Raw genomic sequence first — 22,824 nt, forward strand, 5'->3', positions numbered from 1 at the left:
TAGTTTTACAAGGAAGAAATTATTGTCTCCTGGAAACGAAAGCCTCAAGTGTTTAATCAACTACTTAAATATCACAGAGCTTGTAAATACCAGAGTATTTTAAAAGTCGGTTCTATTTTGACATTAAGGATTGAGCTCTCTCCATTAAAAAACACTGGGGACAGTGCTGGAAAAGTGTGTCCATAGCCAAAGGGAGATGGATGTGAACGATGAAGGTCTAAGAAGTTCCAATAGCCTTTTGTTCTAAGCCGCAGTGCACCCTCTTCCGGTTACTTACCGTATATCCCAGAATATAATACACCAGCCATAGGAGGATGAATCATTATTTTCCTTAACTCTAGAAAAGATAAAAAATTGACAACGAAAGTATGACATACCATCAATTGTCAGAGATCTCCTAGATGTTGAAATATTTTTTAAAAGATAAGCCTTCAGAGATTTCTAATTTGTTAAAATATGAAGAAGAAAGTGATCTTAGATTCTATGACATACGATGAATTTGTTTTCTACATTCAATTTCCACGGTCAGTGCTGGTGGCTGGTGTGCTATTCTGCACTTTAGTCAACTAAGACGTTTGTATATTGCTTTCTAAATGGTCGTAGATTGTTTCATGGCTCTGTGTTGTGCTTCTGCAACTAGATCGTAAAGCTGTTAGCTCTTCAATCACCTCTTTGTTCTCCTCCCCGCCCCCCACCCCGCCCCCACACCAAGCGCCTTTCCACAATCTATGCAGAGTTTACCACTTAGGAGTAAACCTGAATTTCTTGTAACTTAGAATTTCATAGATAGTATAAGCCTGTCCACAGATTTAGTTACACTGGGGGGCGGGATGGGGAAAACATTATATTAAATATGAGCACCGTATTTTTAAGACCCATCCTTGTAGAAACGTTAAAATGTGGTGGGGTAGGGAGCAAGGGCGGAGGCGGAGAAGGGATATACGTCTCAGGATACAGGAAATACGGAAAAAGCGAAACCGGGAGGAAGCTCTGTGCCTGGAGGGGACCCGCCGCCATCTCCGGTCTCTTGACTTCGCCAGGGCCCACCGGAGAGAGCTGACACCCGGGTCCTATAATCCTTATGGGGGACCAACCTTGTACCTCCTGGAGATCCACGCTCCAGCCTGGAAACACGCGGGAAATCAAGCCTCCAAAAAAGCGCTGCCTCCTAGCTCCACGTTGGGATTATCCAGAAGGAACCCCCAACGGAGGTAGTACCCCTCTCCCTTCCACACCTCCTCCAGCATCACCGGGCCTGAAGTCGCACCCACCTTCTCCGGAGAAATAGTACAATATACTTCTCTCACCCCAAACCAGGTCAGATTCTTTCTCATTTGGGATATCCAGGCTCTCTGAAACTTAATTATATATTTTCCCAGATCTCCTTCTCCCTTTCCCTATTCTCTCCACGATTTCAAAATTGAAGAAAGAACATGCAGGCATTAAATAGCTCTTTCACAAAATATGTGGGGGTGAATTTATGGATATTTAATAACATTAAGTAATTATTTTTAATATATTAGCTATGACAATCGTGGTTATATTTTTAAGAAGTAGACTTAATCTTTGGATATGCTTGAAAGTAATTCAGTAGGGCCCAGGTGAGGGGTACAAACAAAATGTTCATGAGTTGATAATTGTTAAAGCTGAGTGATGTTTACATGAGGATTCATTAAACTGTTCTTGCTACTTTTGTGTATATTTGAAACTTTTCCATTCAAAAAACGATTGGTTCAAGATCAATAACATTATATTGAAGGCCTAATTCCTATGGCTAACACTGTGCTAACAGAGTATTGTAAGGTGAGCCTTCAGAGGTGTGTGTTTCTCTGTGTATGGCAGGAGAATTTAATTAGTAAAAAGAAAAAGTTACAATATGGTAAGTCAAACCCAAGTGCCATAATGTTTGCTTGTTCAAGGTATTCAGGAAGCAAGGGGTGGGGGGAGGAGGGGAGAGGGGGACGAGATGGACCAAATCATTCTGCCTGGTAGTAATCTTGAGCCATAAAAGAGGAAGGGGTAACTCTGGGTGGGCCTTAAAGGGTGAGTGACATCTGCCATGTGGAGGGGGAGAGAATGCTTTTCTGGCTTACCTTTCCCAAGGCAGGCTTGTTCTAGGAAAACTTGGCTATAACTCTGAATGTATGAGAAGAACTAGGAGGTGAGATAGAGTGCTGCAGGGCCTTAAATGTTATGCTGAGGAGTATGCAGTTTAATCCATAAACAGTGGAAACCACTGAAGATTTTCAAGGAAGTATTGTATTTTAGCAGTCCAGTTTTTACTATCAGAAAAACGATCTTCTATTTAGATGAGCTTATAGAATGCAAAAAATAAACTCTGACCCAAACCTCACAGATTCTTGTAATCCAAAGGAGACAGGGCATCCTTTCTTCATTCATGCAACAAACCTTTAAGGAGCCCTTGCAATGGACTAGGCATTATGCTGGGAGCTGTAGGGGATGGATAACCAAAGCACATAGGAGTGAAACAGATATTTGAATAAATAGGTCAATGAATGATGGGATAACAGTGGCAACTAAGGGAGTTCTGGACTTGGTGCTTGGTGGTAGTGCATAGAAAAAGAATGAGCTCTATTGTGCTTGAAAGCATCACCCAGTCATTCCTTACTGCCTGATTTCCCTCAACTTTACCTCTTTGTTCAAAGGGGTAGAGTTGGGGCTGGTAGGCACCATAGGGATAGCAATGCTCAAACAGAAAACAAAGAAGGTTGTACAGGGCAAAAAGTGCAAGAGCTACATAATTTCCTCCAGTGTCTCAAATCATTGAAAATTATAATAATAAATATTCAGCAAATATTTACTGAACATCTTTATGTGCCAGACACTGTTCTACAAAGCTTCCTAGAGTCTCTGCTCATAATTGCTATGCAATAGATCCCTCCTAATACAGTCTATGTAACTGTTTTTCATGAATATATAACTGCTATGAGGGTATGGTAAAGCATAAGGACTTGAGGAGCCCAGGGGAAAGAGATGAACAGTAACAGAAGAAATGATTTAACGTTATTTTATTATTTTTCAGTCTTTGAGGGATTGCAGTATGACTCCATTTCCTTGGTGCATCCATAAAATAGTTATTCAGTGAAGACAATGAAGATTATTAACAATGCTACCCTGCTTTTCTGATCTCCTGCTTCAGGAAGTTGTGATTTTTAAGGTAATCTCTTTACCAAAAACTTTTTAAGGAAGGAGGAGGAATAAGAGTTGATTATGACACATTAAATATAACTAGCCAAACAAAAAACAAAAAGCTAGCACCAAATGATAAATTGAAACCATTTTCTGCATTATATGAAAGCATATATACCATATAATAATAATGTTATCTATAAGCTGTTTTGCTATATTCATTCCTAATTACCTTATAGTTCCTGCTGTTACTGTGAAATGTATGTTTTAAACCACATTTTCAGATTATTGCCCGTAAATGGGAATGTGATTGATATTTTTACATACTGATTTTATACACTGTAACCTTTCTGATTTATATCTGTTCTAATAATTTGTAAGTTCTCTGGATTATCTGTTAACTTATTATATTGTGAATAATGGCAGTTTCTTCCTTTCCAATATTTATTTTTTAATTTGTCTTACTGGGCTAGCTAGGATCTTCGGTACAATGAGAAATAGTGGCAGTGACAGAGGATTTCCTTGTCTTGCTCCTGAATTTACAAGGAAATTCTATACGTGTTTCACCATTTTTAGTAGATTTTCTTTTTCAGGTTAAAGAAATTCCCTTGTATTCTTAGTTTGCTGAGAGCTTTTATTCTGAATGAGTATGGAGTTTTTTCTCCAAATACTTTGTATCTACTGCCATGATCATATGGGGTTTTTTCCTCCATTAATATGACAGTGTGACTGTGTGATAAATTACAATATTCAGTTTTCTAATGTATTTCCTGCTTTTGGTTTCATCAGGCCTCACCATTGAATATTTTGTCCCCTATTTTTATAATTTTTCCTTTTATCTTTATTTTTTTCTTTACTTTCTTTTTGTTTGCTCTTTTTCTAATTTATTTATTTGGACCATTAGCTCAGTAATTTTAAATCTTCTTTCCTAAAATAAGAATTTATAATGAAGTTTTCCACTACATACCACTTTAGAAGAATTTCACAGGTTTTTATGTGTAGTATTTTTATTATTATTCAATTATTATTATCTAATTGCTCTTATGATTTCTTTTTTGACTCATGAGTTATTTGTTTTTTTTAAATTTACATACATATGGATCTCTTTTTTAGAAATCATATTGTGAAATCATTAATCCAGTTACAGTTAAACTTCATCTTTATTATTCTTCTGGTAGCAAAAAGCAAAATTATACACTGGCTCCTCATCCCAATAGATTTCAGCAATATAAAACTTTTTCTTTCATTAAATACATAGGGAAACTGTGATTACGCTATTCAGTGATGGAGTTATTGATGATATTTATACTTGTGTTTTTAAACTTTTTATTTTGATCTAATTCTACACTTAAAGAAAAATTCTGAGAATATTACAAAGAACTCCCATACACCCTTTACCCAGGTTCACCAATTACCATTTTGCCATGTTTGCTTTATAATTCTCTATCTGTTTCTCCCTCTCACTCTCCCTTCCCCTCTCCCTTCCCTGTCTTAAACCTCCCCCCTCCCTCTCTCCTTCTCTCTCTTTGAACTATTTGAGAGTAACTTGCAGACATCATGCTCCTTTACCTGTAAATACTTCAGTGTATATTTCCTCAGAATAATGCCTTTCTCTTACATAACCTCAGTACATGTGTCAAAATAGAAATTGGACATTGTTCCAATTTTTTGCTCCATAAACCTTTATTGTCAAGATTATCCACTCATACGCACTGAAAAAGAGATGAGTTTGGGAGAACATGTATTTCAAATGGACAATGTAAGCTCTATTATAGTTCCTTTCTTCCCAGCTTTATTTATTTTTTTTTATTGGAGTATAATTGCTTTACAATGTTGTGTTAGCTTCTGCTGTACAATGAAGTGAATCAGCTATATGTATACCAATATCCCCTCCCTCTTGAACCTCCCTCCCACCCCTCACCCCATCTAGGTCATCACAGAGCACTGAGCTGAGCTCCCTGTGCTATACAGCAGGTTTCCACTAGCTATTTTACACATGGTAGTGTATTTATGTCAAACCTAATCTCCCAATTCGTTCCATCCTCTCCTTCCCCACCCCCCCATCCACATGTCCTTTCTCTACGTCTTCGTCTCTATTCCTGCCCTGCAAATAGGTTAATCTGTACCATATTTCTAGGTTCCACATATATGCGTTAATATACGATATTTCTTTTTTCTTTCTGGCTTACTTCACTCTATATTACAGACTCTAGGTCCATCCACATCTCCACAAATGACCCAATTTCATTCCTTTTTATGGCTGAGTAATATTCCATTGTATATATGTACCACATCTTCTTTATCCATTCATCTGTCATTGGACATTTGTTTCCATATCATGGCTATTCTAAATAGCGCTGCAATGAACATTGTGGTACATGTGTCCTTTTGAATTATGGTTTTCTCAGGGTATATGCCCAGTAACGGGATTGCTGGCTCATATAGTAGTTCTATTTTTAGTTTTTTAAGGAACCTCCATACTGTTATATTTGACATATAACATTGTAAGTTTAAAGTGTACAGTGTGATGATTTGCTACATGTATGTATTACAAAATGATTACCCACGATAAGATTAGTTAACACATCAATCACCTCATATAGTTATTATTTTTTTTGTGTGTGGTGAGAACTTTTAAGATCTCTCCTAGCAACTTTTAAGTATACAATACAGAATTGTTAACTATAGTCATTATACTATAGTATTAACTATACTATAACTATAGTTCTATAACTATATATACTATAACTATAGTATTGATTAAAGTATAATATACATCATGCTTTATATTAGATCCCCAGAACTTATTCATGTTACAACTGAAAGTTTATACGCTTTGACCACCTTCACCCATTTCCCCTACCCTACAACCCCTGGAAACCACCAATATACTCTCTGTTTCTATGAGTTGAGTTTTTTTAGATTCCATGCATAAGTGAGAGCATACAGTATTTATCTTTTTCTGTCTGACTTATTTCCCTTAGCCTGATGCCCTCAAGGTTTATCCACTATTCCAGAAATGACAAGATTTCCTTTTTTTTTTATAGCTGAATAATGTTCCATTGTGTATATATATATTTTTTTTCTTTGTCCATTCATCTGTCAGTGGACACTTAGTTTGTTTCCACATCTTGGTTATTGTAAATAATGATGCAGTAAACATAGGGGTTGCAGATATCTCGAGATCATGATTTCATTTCCTTCAGATATACCCAGGAGTGGAATTGCTGGATCATATGGTAGCTCTATTTTTAATTCTTTGAGGAACCTCCATACTGCTTTCCATAGTAGATATTTCAGTTCACATTCCCATCAAGGGATCTGCAAGGGTTCACTTTTCTCTATATCATCACCAGCATTTGTTATCTCCTGCTTTCATTAATAGCCATTCTAAAAAGTGTGAGATATTTCATTGTGGTTTTGATTTGTATTTCCCTGATGATTAGTGATGTTGAGTACCTTTTCATGTGCCTGTTAGCCAGATATGTCTTCTTTGGAAAAATGTCTATTTAGGTCTTTTGCACCTTTTTGAATTAGATTACTTGTTTTTTTGTATTGAGTTGTATGTGTTCCTTATATATTCTGGATATTAATTTCTTATCAGATATGTGTTTTAAAAATATTTTCTCCCATTCCATAGTTTGCTTTTTCATTTTGTCAATCATTTCTTTTGCTGTGCAGAAGCTTTTTAGTTTGGTATAGTCCCATTTGTTTATTTTTTGCTTTTGTTGCTTATGCTTTGGGTGTGTCATATCCATAAAATCATTGCAAAGACAAATATCAAGAAGCTTTTTTCCCTGTTTTCTTCTAGGAATTTTATGGTTTCAGATCCTTACCTTTAAGTCTTTAATCTATTTTGAATTAATTTTTGCGAGTGGTATAAGATTGGGCTCCAGTTTTATTCTTTGTCATGTGAATATTCAGTTTCCTCAGCATTATTTACAAAGTAGACTATCTTTTCTCCATTAAGTACTCTCGGATCCCTTGTCAAATATTAGTGGACTGTATATGCAGCATTTTATCCTGGGCTCCTGATTCTGTTCCAAAGTCTGCATGTCTGTTTTTATGCCAGCACCATACTCTTTTGATTACTATAGCTTTGTAGTATATGAAATTGGTGTTCCAATATTATTATCTAGGCCATATTCCAATTTGACCTATTTATCCCAATAATGTCTTTTATAGCTATTTTCTTTTCCTGATCAAAGTTTCAATCCAAGATGATGCATTGCATTTAGTTCTCATGTCTCTTCAGTTGTTTTTTTTTTATTAACCTGGAACAGTTCAACCTTTCTTTGTCTCTCATGACATTGACAATTTAAAAGACTACAGAACAATTATTTTGTAGATTGTTCCTAAGTTTAAATTTGCATGCCAGTTCCTCATTATTATGTATAGATTATGCATTTTGGCAGGAATGTCAGAGAAGTAATATATTGTTCTTAGGGCAGCATATCAGTGGCACATAATGTTGATTTGACCCCTTAGAAGAAATGTTAACCTTGATTACTTGGTTCAGATGATGTTTGCTAGATTAATCCACTCTAAAGTTCCATTTTCCTCTTTGTAGTTAATAATTTTCCTGGGGATACTTTGAAACTGTGTAGATATCCTATTCTTCATCAAACTAAAATCCACTGGCCTTAATATCCATTGATAATTCTTGACCAAATCAGTTATTACTATGAAGGCTGCAAAATGGTCATTTTCAAACATCATAATTTTTACTACATTAGTTTGTATTCTACTTCAAGGAAGAGCTTTTTGTCCCCCTCCATCTATTTATTTATTTATCTTAGTTTGGCACACAGATTTTTTTACTTTATTTCATGAATACGCTATTGCTATCATAATTTATTTTAATGCTCAAATTGTCCCAGTGGCAGCCCATTCAACCTAGATTCTCTGTTTATTTGACATATTCCCATCATTCTTTGATATATACTTTGACTTCAACCTTTCCTTACTTTTTTTTTTTTCCTTACTTTTTTACTTTCACGTTTTTCTGGTATTTCCTGACTCATTGATCATTTCTCTATGGATCTCTGGTATCATTTAGTGGGAGACAGTATTTGGAAACCAAGACATGGGTACATGGATTTTTTTTTTACTTTTTTAAAAATTTTTCATACAATTGTAAATGTTACTTTCCATTTACAGTTATTACAAAATATTGGCTATATTCCCCATGTTGTACAACACATCTTTGAGCCTATCTTATACCCAATGGTTCGTACCTCCCGCTCCTCCACCCCTATACTGCCCCTCCCCCTTCTCCCCACTGGTAACCACTAGTTTGTTCTCTGTATCTGTGAGTCTGCTCCTTTTTTGTTATATTCACTAGTTTGTTGTATTTTTTAGATTCCACATATAAGTGATATCATACAGTATTTGTCTTTCTCTGTCTGACTTATTTCACTAAGCATAATACCCTCTAGGTCCATCCATGTTGCTGCAAATTGCAGAATTTCATTCTTTTTTATGGCTGAGTCGTATTCCATTGTGTGTGTGTGTGTGTGTGTGTGTGTGTGTATACCCAATTTTATCCATTCATCTGTTTATGGACACTTACGTTGCTTCCATATCTTGGCAATTATAATGCTGCTAGGAACATTGGAGTTGCATGTATCTTTTTGAATGACTGTTTTTGTTTTTGCTGGATATATACCCAAGAGTGTAATTGCTGGGTCATATGGTAGATCTATTTTTAGTTTTTTGAGAAACCTCCATACTGTTTTCCACAGTGGCTGCACCAATTTATATTCCCAACACGAGTATAAAATGGTCCCTTTTTTCCACATGCTCGCCAACATTTTTTATTTGTGCTCTTTTCAATGATAGCCGTTCTGATAGGTGTGAAGTGATATCTTGTGGTTTTGATTTGCATTTCCCTGATGATTAGTGATTTTGAGCATGTTTTCATGTGCTTGTTGGCCACCTGCATTTCCTCTTTGGATAAATGTTTATTCAGTTCTTCTGCCCATTTTTTAGTTGGGTTGTTTTTATGATGTTCAACTGTATGAGCTGTTTATATATGTTGGTTGTTAATCCCTCATAGGTCATACCATTTGCAAATATTTTCTCCCATTCACTAAGCTGTCTTTTCATTTTGTCGATGTTTCCTTGGCTCTTCAAAAGCTTTTAAACGTGATTAGGTCCCATTTGTTTATTTTGCTTTTATTTCCTTTACTTTAGGAGACAGATCCAAAAAAATATTGCTGTGATTTATGTCAAAGAGTATTCTGCTTGTGTTTTCCTCTAGGAGTTTTATAGTATCCAATCTTACATTTAGGTTTTTAATCCATTTTGAGTTTGTTTTTGTATATGGTGTTAGAGAATGTTGTAATTTCATTCTTTTACATGTAGCTGTCCAGATTTCCTAGCACCACTTATTGAAGAGACTGTCTTTTCTCCACTGTGTATTCTTGCCTCCTTTGTCGTTGATTAATTGACTGTGAGTGTGTAGGTTTATTTCTGGGCTTTCTATCGTGTTGCATTCATCTACATGCCTGTTTTTGTTCTATTACCATACGATTTGGATTAGTGTAGCTTTGTAGTATAGTCTGAAGTCAGGGAGCATGATTCCTCCACCTCTGTTCTTTTTTCTGGAGATTGTTTTGGTTATTAGGGGTCTTTTGTGTTTCCATACAAATTTTATGATTATTTTGTTCTAGTTCTGTGGAAAATGCCACTGGTACTTTGACAGGGAATGCAATGAATCTGTAGATTGCCTTGAGTAGTATGGTCATTTTAACAATATTGATTTTTCCAATCCAAGGACATGGTATATCTTTCCATATTTTTATGTCTTCAATTTCTTTCATCAGTGTCTTAACAGTTTTCAGAGTACAGGTCTTTTGCCTCCCTAAGTAGGTTTAGTCCTAGGTATTTTATACTTTTTGTTGCAATGGTAAATGGGAGTGTTTCCTTAATTTCTCTTTCAGATTTTTCATCATTAGTGTATAGGAATGCAAGAGATTTCTGGGCATTAATTACTTGACCAAATTCACTGATTAGCTCTAGTAGTTTTCTGGTAACATCTTTAGGATTCTCTATGTGCAGTATCGTGTCACCTGCAAACAGTGACAGCTTTACTTCTTCTCTTCTGATTTGGATTCCTTTTATTTCTTTTTTGTCTGTGATTGCTGTGGCTAAAACTTCCAAAACTATGTTGAATAATAGTGGTGAGAATGGAAAACCTTGTCTTGGTCCTGATCTTACAGGAAATGGTTTCAGTTTTTCACCATTGAGAATGATGTTGGCTGTGGGTTTGTCATATATGGCCTTTATTATGTTGAAGCAAGCTCCCTCTATACCTACTTTCTGAAGGGTTCTTATCATAAATGGGTGTTGAATTTTGTCGAAAGCTTTTTCTGCATCTATTGAGATGATCATATGGATTTTCTCCTTCAGTTTGTTAGTATGGTTTATCACATTGATTGATTTGCATATATTGAAGAACCCTGGCATTCCTGGGATAAACCCCAGTTGATCATGGTGCATGATCCTTTTAATGTGTTTTTGGATTCTGTTTGCTAGTATTCTTTTGAGGATTTTTGCATCCATGTTCATCAGTGATATTGGCCTGTAGTTTTCTTTCTCTGTGACATCTTTGTCTGGTTTGGGTATCAGGGTGGTATGACATCATAGAATTAGTTTGGGAGTGTTCTTCCGTCTGCTATATTTTAGAAGAGTTTGAGAAGGATGGGTGGTAGCTCTTTTCTAAATGTTTGATAGAATTCACCTGTGAAGCCATCTGGTCCTCAGCTTTTGTTTGTTGGAAGATTTTGAATTAAAGTCTCAATTTCAGTGCTTGAATTGCTCTGTTTATATTTTCTATTTCTTCCTGATTCAGTCCTGGAAGGTTGTGCTTTTCTAAGAATTTGTCCATTTCTTCCAGGTTGTCCAATTTATTGGCATATAGTTGCTTGTAGTAATCTCTCATGATCCTTTGTGTTTCTTCAGTGTCAGGTGTTACTTCTACTTTTTCATTTCTAATTCTATTGATTTGCGCCTTCTCCCTTTTTTTCTTCATGAGTCTGGCTAATGGTTTATCAATTTTGTTTATCTTCTCAATGAACCACCTTTTATTTCATTGATCTTTGCTATTGTTTACTTCATTTTATTTCAATTTATTTCTGATCTGATCTTCATGATTTCTTTCCTACTGCCAACTTTGGGGTTTTTTTGTTCTTCTTTCTCTAATTGCTTTAGGTGTAAGGTTAGGTTGTTTATTTGAGATGTTTCTTGTTTGCTGAGGTAGGATTGTATTGCTATAATCTTCCCTCTTAGAACTGCTTTTGCTGCATCCCATAGGTTTTGGGTGGTCCTGTATCCATTGTCATTTGTTTCTAGGTATTTTTTTATTTCCCCTTTGAATTCTTCAGTGATCACTTCGTTATTAAGTAGTGTATTGTGTAGCCTCCATGTGTTTGTATTTTTTAAAGATTTTTTTCCTGTAATTGATATCTAGTCTCATAGCGTTGTGGTCGGAAAAGATACTTGATACGATTTCAATTTTCTTAAATTTACCAAGGCTTGATTTGTGACCCAAGATACGAACTATCCTGCAGAATGTTCCATGAGCACTTGAGAAAAATGTGTATTCTGTTGTTTTTGGGTGGAATGTCCTATAAATATCAATTAAGTCCATCTTGTTTAATGTATCATTTAAAGCTTGTGTATCCTTATTTATTTTCATTTTGGATGATCTATCCATTGGTGAAAGTGGGGTGTTAAAGTCCCCTACTATGATTGTGTTACTGTCGATTTCCCATTTTATGGCTGTTAGTATTTGCCTTATGTATTGAGGTGCTCCTATGTTGGGTGCATAAATATTTACAATTGTTATATCTTCTTGTTGGATCAATTCCTTGAACATTATATAGTGTCCTTCTTTGTCTCTTGTAATAGTCTTTATTTTAAAGTCTATTTTGTCTGATATGAGAATTGCTACTCCAGCTTTCTTTTGATTTCCATTTGCATGGAATATCTTTTTCCATCCCCTCACTTACAGTCTGTATGTGTCCCTAGGTCTGAAGTGGGTCTCGTGTAGACAGCATATATATGGGTCTTTTTTTTGTATCCATTCAGCCAGTCTGTGTCTTTTGGTGAGAGCATTTAATCCATTTACATTTAAGGTAATTATCGATATGTATGTTCCTATTCCCATTTTCTTAAATGTTTTGGGTTTGTTATTGTAGGTGTTTTCCTTCTCTTGTGTTTCTTGCCTAGAGAAGTTCCTTTAGCATTTGTTGTAAAGCTGGTTTGGTGGTGCTGAACTCTCTCAGCTTTTGCTTGTCTTTAAAGATTTTAATTTCTCCATCAAATCTGAGTGAGATTCTTGCTGGGTAGAGTGATATTGGTTGTAGGTTTTTCTCGTTCATCACTTTAAATATTTCCTGCCACTCCCTTCTGGCTTGCAGAGTTTCTGCTGAAAGATCAGCTGTTAACCTTATGGGGATTCCCTTGTGTGTTATTTGTTGTTTTTCCCTTGCTGCTTTTAATATGTTGTCTTTATATTTAATTTTTGATAGTTTGTTTAATATGTGTCTTGGCATGTTTCTCCTTGGATTTATCCTGTATGGGACTCTCTGTGCTTCCAGGACTTGATTAACTATTTCCTTTCCCATATTAGGGAAGTTTTCAACTGTAATCTCTTCAAATATTTTCTCAGTCCCTTTCTTTTTCTCTTCTTCTTCTGGGACCCCTATAATTCGAATGTTGGTGCATTTAATGTTGTCCCAGACCTCTCTGAGACTGTCCTCAGTTCTTTTCATTCTTTTTTCTTTATTCTGCTCTGCAGTAGTTATTTCCACTATTTTATCTTCCAGGTCACTTATCCGTTCTTCTGCCTCAGTTATTCTGCTATTGATCCCTTCTAGAGTATTTTTAATTTCATTTATTGTGTTGTTCATCGTTTCTTGGTTCCTCTTTAGTTCTTCTACGTCCTTGTTAAATGTTTCTTGCATTTTGTCTATTCTATTTCCAAGATTTTGGATCATCTTTACTATCATTATTCTGAATTCTTTTTCAGGTAGACTGCCTATTTCCTCTTCATTTGTTAGGTCTGGTGTGTTTTTACCTTGCTCCTTCATCTGCTGTGTGTTTTTCTGTCTTCTCATTTTTCTTATTTTACTGTGTTTGGGGGTCTCCTTTTCGCAGGCTGCAGGTTCGTAGTTCCCGTTGTTTTTGGTATCTGTCCCCAGTGGCTAAGTTTGGTTGAGTGGGTTGTGTAGGCTTCCTGGTGGAGGGGACTAGTGCCTGTGTTCTGGTGGATGAGGCTGGATCTTGTCTTTCTGGTGGACACGTCAGCGTCTGCTGGTGTGTTTTGGGGTGTCTGTGGCCTTATTATGATTTTAGGCGGCCTCTCTGCTAATGGATGGGTCTGTGTTCCTGTCTTGCTAGTTGTTTGGCATAGGGTGTCCAGCACTGTAGCTTGCTGGTCGTTGAGTGAAGCTGGGTCTTGGTGTTGAGATGGAGATCTCTGGGAGATTTTTGCCATTTGTATTACGTGGAGCTGGGAGGTCTCTTGTGGACCAGTGTCCTGAAGTTGGCTCTCTCACCTCAGAGGCACATCCCTGATGCCTGGCTGGAGCACCAAGAGCCTTTTATCCACACGGCTCAGAATAAGAGGGAGAAAAAATAGAAAGAAAGAAAGAGGATAAAATAAAATAAAATAAAATAAAGTAAGACAAAATAAGATAAAGTTATTCAAATAAAAAATAGTTATTAAGAAAAAAAAATTTTTAAGTAAAAAAAGCAAAAAGAAACAAACAAAAATAACGGACAGACAGAACCCTGGGACAAATGGTGAAAACAAATCTATACAGAGAAAATGTTATACAGAAGCATACACATACACACTCACAAAAAGAGGAAAAGGGGAAAAAATAATATATCTTGCTCCCAAAGTCCACCTCCTTAATTTGGGATGATTTGTTGTCTATTCAGGTATTCCACAGGTGCAGGTACATCAAGTTGAATGGTGAGCTTTAATCCGCTGCTTCTGAAGCTGCTGGGAGAAATTTCCCTTTCTCTTCTTTGTTCGCACCGCTCCCGGGGTTCAGCTTTGGATTTGGCCCCGCCTCTGCATGTAGGTCGCCTGAGGGCATCTGTTCTTCACTCAGACTGGACGGGGTTAAAGGTGCAGCTGCTTCAGGGGCTCTGGTTCACTCAGGCCGGGGGCAGGGAGGGGTACGGATGCGGGGTGAGCCTGTGGCGGCAGAGGCCACCATGACGTTGCAGCAGCCTGATGCGCACCATGTGTTATCCCAGGGAAATTGTCCCTGGATCACGGGACCCTGGCGGTGGTGGGCTGCACAGGCTCCCGGGAGGGGAGGTGTGGATAGTGACCTGTGCTCACACACAGGCTTCTTGGTGGTGGCAGGAGCAGCCTTAGCATCTCATGCCCGTCTCTGGGGTCCACTCTGATAGCCGCGGCTCGCGCCCGTCTCTGGAGCTCGTTTAAGCGGCGCTCTGAATCCCCTCTACTCGCGCACCAGGAAACAAAGAGGCAAGACAAAGTCTCTTGCCTCTTGGGCAGGTCCAGACCTTTTCCCAGACTCCCTCCCGGCTAGCTGTGGTGCACTAACCCCTTCAGGCTGTGTTCACGCCACCAACCCCAGTCCTCTCCCTGTGATCCGACCGAAGCCCGAGCCTCAGCTCCCAGCCCCCGCCCGCCCCGGCGGCTGAGCAGACAAGCCTCTCGGGCTGGTGAGTGCTGGTCGGCACCACTCCTCTATGCGGGAATCTCTCTGCTTTGCCCTCTGCACCCCTGTTGCTGCGCTCTCCTCTGTGGCTCTGAAGCTTGCCCCCTCTGCCACCCGCAGTCTCCGCCTGCAAAGGGGCTTCCTAGTGTGTGGAAACCTTTCCTCCTTCACAGCTCCCTCCCACTGGTGCGGGTCCTGTCCCTATTCTTTTGTCTCTGTTTTTTCTTTTTTCTTTTGCCCTGCTCAGGTACGTGAGGAGTTTCTTGCCTTTTGGGAAGTCTGAGGTCTTCTGCCAGTGTTCAGTGGGTGTTCTGTAGGAGCAGTTCCACGTGTAGATGTATTTCTGATGTATCTGTGGGGAGTAAGGTGATCTCCGCATCTTACTCTTCCGCCATCTTCTCCTCCTCCTCCATTCCAAAGGTTTTGAGTCATTGTGTTTTCATGGTCATTTTTTTCTCGGTATTTTTTGACTTCCTCTTTGATTTCTTCAGTGATCTCTTGGTTATTTAGTAGTGTATTGTTTAGCCTCTATGTGTTTTTAAGTTTTACAGATTTTTTCCTGTAATTGATATCTCGTCTCATAGCGTTGTGGTCAGAGAAGATAGTTAATATGATTTCAATTTTCTTAAATTTACCAAGGCTTGATTTGTTACCCTAGATATGATGTATCCTGGAGAATATTCAATGAACACTTGACCAGAAAGTGTATTCTGTTGTTTTTGGATAGAATGTCCTATAAATATCAATTAAGGCCATCTTGTTTAATGTATCATTTAAAGCTTGTGTTTCCTTATTTACTTTCATTTTGGATGATCTGTCCATTGGTGAAAGTGGCGTGTTAAAGTCCCCTACTGTAATTGTGTTACTGTCGATTTCCCCTTTTAAGGTTGTTAGCATTTGCCTCATATATTGATGTGCTACTATGTTGGGTGCATAAGTATTTACAATTGTTATATCTTCTTCTTGGATTGATCTCTTGATCATTATGTAGTGTCCTTCTTTGTTTCTTGTAATCGTCTATATTTTAAAGTCTATTTTGTCTGATATGAGAATAGCTACTCCAGCTTTGTTTTGATTTCCATTTGCATGGAATATCTTTTTCCATACCCTCACTTTCAGTCTGTATGTGTCCTTACATCTGAAGTGGGTCTCTTGTGGACAACATATATATGGGTCTTGTTTTTGTATCCATTCAGCCTGTCTATGTCTTTTGGTAGGAGCATTTAATCCATTTGCATTTATGGTAGTTATCAATATGTATGTTCCTATTAACATTTTCTTAATTGTTTTGGGTTTATTATTGTAGGTCTTTTCCTTATGTTGTGTTTCCTGCCTAGAGAAGTTCCTTTAGCATTTGTTGTAAAGCTGGTTTGGTGGTGATGAATTCTCTTAGCTTTTGCTTGTCTGTAAAGCTTTTAATTTCTCCATCAAATCTGAATGAGATCCTTGCTGTTTACTGTAATCTTGGTTGTAGGTTTTTCCCTTTCATCACTTTAAATATGTCCTGCCACTCCCTTGTGTCTTGCAGAGCTTCTGCTGAAAGATCAGCTGTTAACCTTCTGGGGATTCCGTTGTATGTTATTTGTTGTTTTTCCCTTGCTGCTTTTAATACTTTTTCTTTGTATTTAATTTTTGATAGTTTGATTAATTTGTGTCTAGGTGTGTTTCTCCTTGGATTTATCCTATATGGGACTCTCTGTGCTTCCTGTACTTGATTGACCATTTCCTTTCCCATATTAAGGAAGTTTTCAACTATAATCTCTTCAAATATTTTCTCAGACCCTTTCTTTCTTCTTCTTCATAGACCCCTATAATTCGAATGTTGGTGCGTTTAATGTTGTACCAGAGTCTCTGAGACTCAATTCTTTTCATTCTTTTTTCTTTATTCTGCTCTGTGGTAGTTTTTCCACTATATTATCTTCCAGGTCACTTAGCCATTCTTCTGCCTCAGTTATTCTGCTATTGATTCCTTCTAGAGAATTTTTAATTTCATTTATTGTTTTGTTCATCATTGTTTGTTTGCTCTTTATTTCTTCTAGGTCTTTGTGAAACATTTCTTGTATTTTCTCCATTCTATTTCTGAGATTCTGGATCATCTTTACTATCATTACTCTGAATTCTTTTTCAGGTAGGCTGCCTATTTCCTCATATGTTTGGTCTGGTGGGTTTTTACCTTCCTCCTTCATCTGCTGTGTGTTTCTCTGTCTTCTCATCTTACTTAACTTACTGTTTTTTGGGTCTCCTTTTCACAAGCTGCATGTTCGTAGTTCCCGTTGTTTTTGGTGTCCCCCAATGACTAAGGTTGGTTCATTAGGTTGTGTAGGCTTCCTGGTGGAGGGGACTGGTTCCTGTGTTCTGGTGGCCGAGGCTGGATCTTCTCTTTCTGGTGGGCAGGACCATGTCTTGTGGTGTGTTTTGGCGTGTCTGTGACATTATTATGATTTTAGGCAGCCTCTCTGCTCATGGGTGGTGTTGTATTCCTGTCTTGCTAGTTGTTTGGCATAGGGTGTCCAGCACTGTAGCTTGCTGGTCGTTGAGTGGAGCTGGGTCTTAGCATTGAGATGGAGATCTCTGGGAGATCTTTTGCTGTTTGATAGTACGTGGAGCCTGGAGGTGTCTGGTGGACCAGTGTCCTGAACTCGGCTCTCCCACCTTCAGAGGCACAGGCCTGTCACTCAGATGGAGCACCAAGACCCTGTCAGCCACACAGCTCAGAAGAAAAGAGAGAAGAAAAGAAAGAAAGAAAGAAAAAAATAAAGTTATTAAAATAATTTTTTTAAATATTACAATTTAAAATATTTAAAAGTTATGAAAAAAAAAGAAAGTAGAGAGCAACCAAACCAAAAAACAAATCCACCAATGATAACAAGCACTGAAAACTATACTAAAAAAAAAATAAAAATAAAAATGGACAGACAGAACCCTAGGACAAATGGTAACAGCAAATCTATACAGACAAAATCACACCAAGAATCATACACATACACACTCACAACAAGAGAAAAAGGAAAAAATATATATATATATATATAAAAAGAAAAGAAAAGAAAGCAAGAGAGCAACCAAATCAATAAACAAATCTATCAATGATAATAAACTCTAAATACTAAACTAAGATAAACATAAAACGAGAAACAAATTAGATGCAGAAAGCAAACCCGAAGTCTACAGGTGATCCCAAAGTCCACTGCCTCAATTTTGGGATGATTCTTTGTCTATTCAGGAATTCCAGAGATGCAGGGTACATCAAGTTGATTGTGGCAATTTAATCCACTGCTCCTGAAGCTGCTGGGAGAAATTTCCCTTTCTCTTCTTTGTTCACACAGCTGCTTGGGTTCAGCTTTGGATTTGACCCCATCTCTGTGTGTAGGTTGCTTGAGGGTGTCTTTTCTTCACTCAGACAGGACGGAGTTAAAGTAACAGCTGACTAGGGAGCTCTGGCTCACTCAGGCCAGTGGAGAGGGAGGGGTACGGAATGTGGGATGAGCCTGCATCAGCAGAGGCGGGGTCCTGAGCTTGCAACAGCCTGAGGCATGCCGTGTGTTCTCCTGGGGAATTTGTCCCTGGATCACGGGACCCTGACAGTGGCGGACTTCACAGGCTCTCAGGAGGGGAGGTGTGGATAGTGACCTGTGCTTGCACACAGGCTTCTTGGTGGCTGCAGCAGCAGCCTTAGCATTTCATGCCCGTCTCTGGTGTCTGCACTGATAGCCACAGCTCGCACCTGTCTCTGGAGCTTGTTTACGCAGTGCTCTGAATCCCATCTCCTCACGCACCCCGAAACAATGGTCTCCTTCCTCATAGGCTGTTCCAGACTTTTTCCCGGACTCCCTCCTGGCTAGCTGTGGCACACTAGCTCCCTTCAGGCTGCGTTCACGCAGCCAACCCCAGTCCTCTCCCTGAGATCTGACCTCTGAAGCTGGAGCCTCACCTCCCAGCCCCCACCCGCCCCGGCGGGCTTTCTCAGGCTGGTGAGTGCTGGTCGGCACTGATCGTCTGTGTGGGAATCTCTCTGCTTTGCCCTCTGCACCCTTATTGCTGTGCTTTCCTCCATTGGTCTGAAGCTACCCCCTGCCACCCCCCTTCTCCACCAGTGAAGGGACTTCCTAGTGTGTGGAAGCTTTTCATCCTTCACAGCTCCCTCCCAGAGGTGCAGGTCCCGTCCCTATTCTTTTGTCTCTGTTTTTTCTTTTTTCTTTTGCCCTACACAGGTACATGGGGAGTTTCTTGCCTTTTGGGAAGTCTGAGTTCTTCTGCCAGCATTCAGTAGGTGTTCTGTAGGAGTCGTTCCACATGTAGATGTATTTCTGATGTATTTCTGGGGAGAAAGATGATCTCCACGTCTTACTCCTCTGCCATCTTGAAGGTCACATGGATATTTTTTAGCTTAATATTTTGTTACTCTTTTCCAATTAATTGCACTTAGTACAGACAACATGGTTTACATGATACTGATTATTTAGTATATGTTGAGATTTGCTTTATGTTCTAGAGAACATGATGAATTTATAAGTGTTTCATGTGTGCCTGAAAATATTTTGTATATTCTAATTGTTTCATGTAGCATTCTATAAAAGTCCATTAAACTTGTTAATTGTATTGTTTGTCTTCTATATTACTATTAATTCTGTTTGTTTGCTACATCTATCCATTATTGACAGCAATTAAAAATCTCCCACTGTAATTGTGGATTTGTCAAATTCTTGTAGTTCTGTAAGTTTTTGCTTTATATATTCAAGGCTTTATTATTATGTGCATACAAGTCTAAAATAGATACACCTTTTATCTTTTTTAGTGACTCATTTGACCTTTTTACATTTAAAGTCTATTTTGTTTGATAGACTTTGTTTGGATGATATTTCTGTTTTCTATCCTTTTACTTACTTAATTTCTTTTTTTCCTTTCTTTTATTTTTCAGAAAATGTTCTGCCAAAAAAAATTGAATGCATTGGTTTACTTCTGAATTTACCAGTAGGATGTATAATTAGAATTAAGGATAAACTTCATAGCTCCAAACATTATTTTCTTCACAAATTTTTTATTTTATGAAACTTCAACTCTTCAGGAACATCAAAAGCCATCCTTCATGTAGATACATCAATTATTTATTTTTCTACATATTTTTTTCTCTTTGTAGATATATATATATATACACTTTTTTTTGCTGAACCTTTTGGAAGTAACTTACATATCTTGTGACACTTCAACCTTAAACACTTTGATGTGTATCTCTTAGGAACGAGTGCATTACTATTATCACACTCAGAAAAATTCAACATTGATGCAATTATCTAATATACTATTCATGTCAAAGTTCCCCAGTTGTCCTAACAATATCCTTTATATCTTTTTATTTGTTTTGATCCAGGATCCAGTCAAGAATCATGCACTGTATTTAGCTGTCATGCCCCTTTAGTCTTTTAAAATCTTGAATCGCACCTTCCCATCCTTTTCTTTTAATTTTTCATTACATTGGCATTTTGGATGAGTCCAGGCAGTTGTCCTACATTCATCCCACAATCCAAACTTGTCTGCTTTCCCAAGACTAATTTGAGCATTTTTAGTAAGAAGTCTACATAGGTGATGCTGTGTCCTTGCTATTGCATCACATCAGGAGGCACAAAATGCCATTTGGTCCCATTCATTATTGACGATGCTAAGTTTGTTGACCTTGTTTAAAGACTTTTTTAAGAGCAGTTTTAAGTTCACAACAAAATTGAGAGGAAGGAACAGAGATTTCCCATATGCCCACTGCCCCTACACATGCATAGCCTTCTCCATTATTAACATCTTGTACCAGAGTGGTACATTTGTCACATTTGATGAATGTACATTGACATATCATTATATTCCAAAGTCCATAGTTATATTTTTACTCTTGAACAATGTACATTCTTGCTGTTATACATTCTATGAGTTTGGACAAATGTATAATGACATGTATTCATCATACAGAGTATTTCCAGTGCCTTGAAAATCTTCTGTGCTCCACCTATTCATCCCACCCCCTCAACCCCTGGCAACCACTGATCTTTTTACAGACTACATGGTTTTAACTTTTCCAGAATGTCGTGTAGTTGGAATCATACAGTATGTAGCCTTTTCAGATTGGCCTCTTTCCCTTAGTAATATGCATTTATGATTCCTTCATGTCTTTTCATGCCCTGATAGCTCATTTATTTTCAATGCTGAATAACATTCCATTGTCTGGATATACCAGTTTATTTATCCATTCATCTACTGAAGGTTGCATCCAAGTTTTGGCAAGTATGAATGAGGCTGCTATAAACAGCCATGTGCAGGTTTTTGTGTGGATATAAGTTTTCAACTCCTTTGGATAAACATCAAGAATCATGATTTTTTTATATTTTATATTTATAGTTATATTTATACATTTATTTCTTCTTTTATATGTACACATATATTTTTTAATTAATTAATTAATTTAATTATGGCTGTGTTGGGTCTTCGTTTCTGTGCGAGGGCTTTCTCTAGTTGTGGCAAGTGGGGGCCACTCTTCATCGTGGTGCGCGGGCCTCTCATTATCGCAGTCTCTCTTGTTGCGGAGCACAGGCTCCAGATGCACAGGCTCAGTAATTGTGGCTCACGGGCCTAGTTGCTCCACAGCATGTGGGATCTTCCCAGACCAGGGCTCAAACCCGTGTCCCCTGCATTGGCATACAGATTCTCAACCACTGCACCACCAGGGAAGCCCATACACATATATTTTTTCAAACATTAGACAATAAGTTGCCTCATGACTCAAAAACACTTCAGTATGTGTTTCCTAAGGACCTTATTTATTTTTTACCAATTATGCCAATAAATGTCCTTTAGGTAAAGAAAAAGAAAAGAAAATCTGGTCCAGGATCCACTCCAGAATCATATGTTCCGTTTAGTTGTCATGTCTGTTTGGTTTGCTTTAATCTACAATAATTTCTTAGACTTTCTTTGTCTAAGAAAAAAATGTTTTTGAAGATATAACACAGTTATTTTATAGAATTTCCTTCGATTTCAGTTTTCCAATGTTTCCTCATGGTTAGATTCAGCTTATGTACTTTTGTCAAGGAATACCACTGAAATGAGGTTTTTTTCTTCTCAGTGTTTTATATTAGTTGGTGCACGATGTCAAATTGTTCTTTAACTTTCAATTTCTTGTTACAGAATGCTGTTCAGGAGATTTCAGAATGTAAGGCTTTGATGCCCTTCAGTGACTTTACGGATAGCTATGTGGGTACTTTTTACTTTCCCCTTGGGAAATAGTCACACTTTTTTGGACACAGGTGGAATTATAGTTTATAAATAGCATCGTATTCCTTGTCTACGTTTATAGAAGTGCTCAGCATTAAAGGGAGTTCTCATGTCTATTCTGCCATAATATTTTCCTTCCTCAGGGCATTTATCTAGTAGCCTGGCTGGTTGTCTGTCCATTTCTCTCTCCCAGAAGAGGTTGATTTTTCCATTTCTCTCTCCCAGAAGAGGTTAGTTTGTTTTCTGTTTTTTTTTTTTAAGTGAAAGAAGGTTTATTCAGGAAGATACACACTCCATAGACAGAGTGTGGGCCATTTCAGAAGGCAAGAGGCCCCGAAATATGGGGTGGTCAGTTTTTTTATGGGATGGGTAATTTCATAGGCTAATGAGTGGGAGGATTATTCCAACTATTTTGGCAAAGGGGTGGGGATTTTCAAGAATTGTGCCACTGCCCACTTTTTCACCTTTTATGGTCGGCCTCAGAACTGCCATGGCACCTGTGGGTGTGTCTTTTAGCATGCTAGTGTATTACAATGAGCATATAATGAGGCCCAAGGTCTACTGGAAGTTGAATCTTCCACCATCTTGGACCTAGGTAGTTCTAACCAGTTTATATCATATCCTCAAGGGCTATGTCATTCTTTTAGAGGTTGTGCCATGCCTCCTTCTCTCCTGTTTCCTTCCCCCCTCAGAGATTTTACTCCCATAATCT

At 37.9% G+C, this 22,824-nt stretch overlaps 1 protein-coding gene across 1 annotated transcript; it reads left to right on the top strand.

The window, feature by feature from the left end:
- The first annotated feature begins 1,076 nt into the window (after window positions 1-1,076).
- Window positions 1,077-17,473, top strand: NBDY (negative regulator of P-body association). Its single transcript, XM_061179232.1, has 3 exons — window positions 1,077-1,317; window positions 3,044-3,178; window positions 17,459-17,473. Exon 1 carries the CDS (start codon window positions 1,082-1,084, stop codon window positions 1,286-1,288), a length of 207 nt encoding a protein of 68 aa, XP_061035215.1. The 5' UTR covers window positions 1,077-1,081; the 3' UTR covers window positions 1,289-1,317; window positions 3,044-3,178; window positions 17,459-17,473.
- Window positions 17,474-22,824: the final 5,351 nt, after the last annotated feature.

The sequence above is a fragment of the Eubalaena glacialis genome, chromosome X (assembly GCF_028564815.1).
Source record: "Eubalaena glacialis isolate mEubGla1 chromosome X, mEubGla1.1.hap2.+ XY, whole genome shotgun sequence".
Lineage (NCBI taxonomy): Eukaryota > Metazoa > Chordata > Mammalia > Artiodactyla > Balaenidae > Eubalaena > Eubalaena glacialis.

Bases quoted from the DNA above. Each gene is read 5' to 3' on its own strand.
- NBDY (XM_061179232.1), top strand. From the start codon at position 1,082: ATGGGGGACCAACCTTGTACCTCCTGGAGATCCACGCTCCAGCCTGGA.